Source organism: Mytilus edulis, chromosome 11, assembly GCF_963676685.1.
Source record: "Mytilus edulis chromosome 11, xbMytEdul2.2, whole genome shotgun sequence".
NCBI lineage: Eukaryota > Metazoa > Mollusca > Bivalvia > Mytilida > Mytilidae > Mytilus > Mytilus edulis.
Window position 1 is genome coordinate 51701153 of NC_092354.1, and position 4038 is coordinate 51705190.

The 4038-nt window shown below is 33.3% G+C and overlaps 1 protein-coding gene across 1 annotated transcript; it reads left to right on the plus strand.

Annotated features, from left to right (window-relative positions):
• Window positions 1–622: 622 nt before the first annotated feature.
• Window positions 623–2430, plus strand: LOC139495784 (uncharacterized). The gene has a single exon (XM_071284158.1). It carries the CDS (start codon window positions 662–664, stop codon window positions 2297–2299), a length of 1638 nt encoding a protein of 545 aa, XP_071140259.1. The 5' UTR covers window positions 623–661; the 3' UTR covers window positions 2300–2430.
• Window positions 2431–4038: the final 1608 nt, after the last annotated feature.

Below are 4038 nucleotides of genomic sequence, written 5' to 3' on the forward strand. Positions count from 1 at the left end.
TTTAAAGAGAGAACGTGGACATTATTCTTCAAAGGGACGGCATTTTGACTTCATTCCGACAATATATTACACTTGGTTTAAAGTAAATTCACCTCGATATCAGGTCATCGATAGAAACCCAAATAATTTTGACCAGTACCAAAGCATAGAGTGGAAATTTCACCCAAATTGCAAAAATGGATGCTAATAGATTATCACGAGGACAACAGTTAGTTGAACTTGCATTGAAAAACAAAGAAATCGAAGACAGACCTTTGGAATCTTCTCAGTCTATTTCTATGTTAAATGCATCAACGTTTCTTCGCATTCAAGGAGAAACACTTCAAAATTATCGTCAGATCAAAGAAAAAGACTTGGAATGTAATGAATCTGACAATTTTGATTCAGACAAAGAATTTTCTCAGCATGATTTAGATGATTCCACAAAAGACCCAGACTGGGGACCAGAAAAAGATTCAAATAATAATGATGCAATTGATTCAGAAAATGATGATTCAGACTTGGAACAGAACAATGTACAATCAGAGAAATCAGTTCTGGAGCCAGATAATAACATTATCCAAACAGATGATGCAGGTCTTGAAAACACAGGACACACTAGGACTAAAAGAAAAAAAAAGCACCAGCCGAGTGGTTGAAGAATACAAATAAAAGACTAAGAATGGAAGGCAAACAATACAAAGGAGTCCTAAAAAATGAGAAAGGAATAAGAACCTACTGTATTGACCGAGAACAGAGAATAATGGCTCCTAGTGGATGTACCAACAAATGTAAGAAATCAGAGAAAAGAAAGTGTCAAATATTTGAAGAAAAAGAAAGAGAAGAAATATTTAACGGTTTCTGGCAACTCATATGGGAGGAAAAGAAAGTATTTGTTTGTAATCTAGTTGAGAAACATGATGTGAAACAAAGAACAACTGTTGGCGCAAGCAGAAGGAAATGTTCGTACTCATATTTCTTGACCAAAAACGGTTCAAAATTTCCTGTGTGCAAAAGCATGTTCCTAAGTACACTAGGTATCGGAGAAAAGATGATGTATGAATGGATTTTGAACTCAAAGAATGGAATTCCTCATAAGTCAAATGTCAAAAGACCTGCAAAACAGTATGACATTGACAGAAAACAATATGCAAAATCATTTTTAGAACGCCTGCCTAAACTTCCAAGTCACTATTGTCGTGCCTCTAGCTCTAAAGTATACCTGGAACCTGTCTTCCAATCAATCTCAGAATTGCATAGGGAATATAGAAAAGAGGCCCAGAAAGATGAGAGTCCTGTGATTAGTAGAAGTCTTTTCCACAACATACTTGACGAATTAAACATTTCATTGTTTCAGCCTAGAAAGGACCAATGTGACACTTGCTGTGGGTATGAAGCCGGAAACATCAATAAAGTGATGTATGACCAACACATAGTTAAGAAGGAAGCAGCCAGGGCTGAAAAGAATAAGGACAAAGAAGCAGCATTGACAAAAGATGACATGAAAGTCATTAGTTTAGATCTACAGGCTCTTTTAATGTGCCCTTTATTAAAAGCGAGCGCAATGTATTACAAGACAAAACTGTCCTGTCATAATTTTACAATATTTGACATGAAAACTAAAGATGTTATTTGTTATTTTTGGACAGAAGTCGAAGGTGACTTAACATCAAATTCATTTTCATCATGTGTTGTCGATTACATCATGAGTTTGGACAATAGCATTAAGACTTTAATAATTTACAGTGACGGTTGCACGTACCAAAATAGGAACGTTACTTTGTCCAATGCACTATTGAAAGTAGCCTATGATAAAAAAATTACTATTTTTCAAAAGTACCTAGAAAGGGGTCATACACAAATGGAGGTTGATAGCGTTCACAGTGTCATAGAACGTAAACTGAAAAACAAGCCAATTTATGTGCCGCAGAATTATGTAGATATCTTTAAAGTATCCCGCCTTGAACGTCCATATGACGTAAAATATCTCTCACATCAGTTTTTCAAGAAGTATTCTGATCTAAATTATTACAACTCTATTCGGCCGGGTTCTAAGGTTGGTGATAATGTTGTCACTGATATTCGTGCTCTTATGTACTTACCTGAAGGAGAAATTAAGTATAAACTGGCAATGTCTGGGGATTACTTAGAATTACCAAGACGGGCAAAAATTTCAGCACCTGGAGATACGGATCAAGTAGGTAATCTTCATGATTCTGCTTTGTGTATCAAAGCCTCGAAGTATAAGCACCTCCAAGAACTAAAAAGTGTTGTTCCTAGAGATTTCCATGCATTCTATGATAACTTACCACATGCATAACAATGTCTGATGTTTTATGTACATGTATAAAGAAGGATATTTTGTAGTCTGATGTTCTTTGACTTTCTCGCGTGTTAATTTCATAATAACAAAGAATACTAATTGACTTAGGAAAAGTCATTTTTTGTTTAAAAAATACATGGACATTTCCAATGTAATTTTTTATTATCATAATTTAGATACAATATCAAAGGATCGGTGTTGAAAAACTGAACGACAAATTTATGTGACGTATAAAATTTTCTGACGTCAGACACTCAATAAATGTGTTCGTAGATAGTAGATGTTTTTGTGTTCTGTTAAATTGTTCCTTTTAAAATTGTTAAACGATGATGACTGATGTACCCATATTTTGACTATTATATTTATTGTGTCTGTTTATTTAACGCATCAATGTAAAAATATCGGAAATTGATGAGACTGTCATTACAAAAGTGAGAGGGTTAGCGCTATAGAACCAGGTTTAATCCACCATTTTCTACATTTGAAAATGCCTGTACCAAGTCAGGAATATGACAGTTCTTGTCCATTCGTTTTTGATGCGTTTTGTTATTTGATTTTGCCATGTGATTATGGACTTTCCCAATTGATCTTCCTCTAAGTTCAGTATTTTTGTGATTTTACTTTTGACAACAGATTTACTTTCTAATTCTTGTTTTTTATTGACAGTTTTATATTGTCTATTTTTTTTCTACTACAATTCTATATTCAGCATTAAGAATTGTGCATGTACGTTTGATTATGTTTGTATGTTTTTATTTACAGTTTAAAGAATAAACAGTAAGATTATGTGTTATTTATGTGTTTATTCAAACAATGCAAATTATAATTTGCATCACCCAAAGCAAAGGTCACCGCTGTTTTTTGTGGGGTTTGTGTTGCTCAGCTGTTAGTTTACTGTGGTGTGTTTTGTGGACTGCAGTTTGTTTTTCCATATTTTTTGCCAGGGTTTGTCAGTTTGGTTTACATATTTGAGCTTGGTTGTCTCTTTGGTAGCGTTCGTATCTCTTTTATTGTTGTCAGTAAAAAGCCATCCTTTTATATGAATAAAACATGACGCCTTTGAATCACTGATTTTCTTTTGAAATATAGTCCAGTTAATATTTCAAACATTATTAGGATTGATATTTTTCCCATATAAACGTCAAAATACCTTTTGTGTGTCAATGAATTATAAACTATCTTTAAATCTAAAGATTGTGTCCTCTATGTTGCTCTTTTTTATATTCAATATGAGTCTAAAATATCGTAGATTTTTTTGGTCCGAGGATGTATAAAGAAAAAAATATCGTATCTCAGCTGACAACCAATGAGATTGCAGCAGGGGAAAAAATTACATACATTATCAATACTTGATTTAATTTAAAATCACATTTCAAATTTAAGGTTTATATAATTAAAAAGATCGATCTGAGTCGGTTTTTACTGCCTGGTGTAAAATTATCAAAACCTTATATACGAGGTTTTTGCATAACAGCGACGAAATATAGGACTTACCGTAAAGAAGATACAGAAATCATTTCATATCTGAACTCGTCAGTGCTAAAAATTCGCTTTTACATCATCATGCATGGATTTCTTGTCAACATTGTCAGATGAAATTTCTGATTCCTCCTCCAAGTACTTAATAAAATGCTATAACAATTCATTTTATGTAGCAAATATAAAGTAACTGGGAAGAATAAATCAGACAGTTTAACTATTCTTACTCGTCTTGGATCGTCTGCGTTTTGAATGTG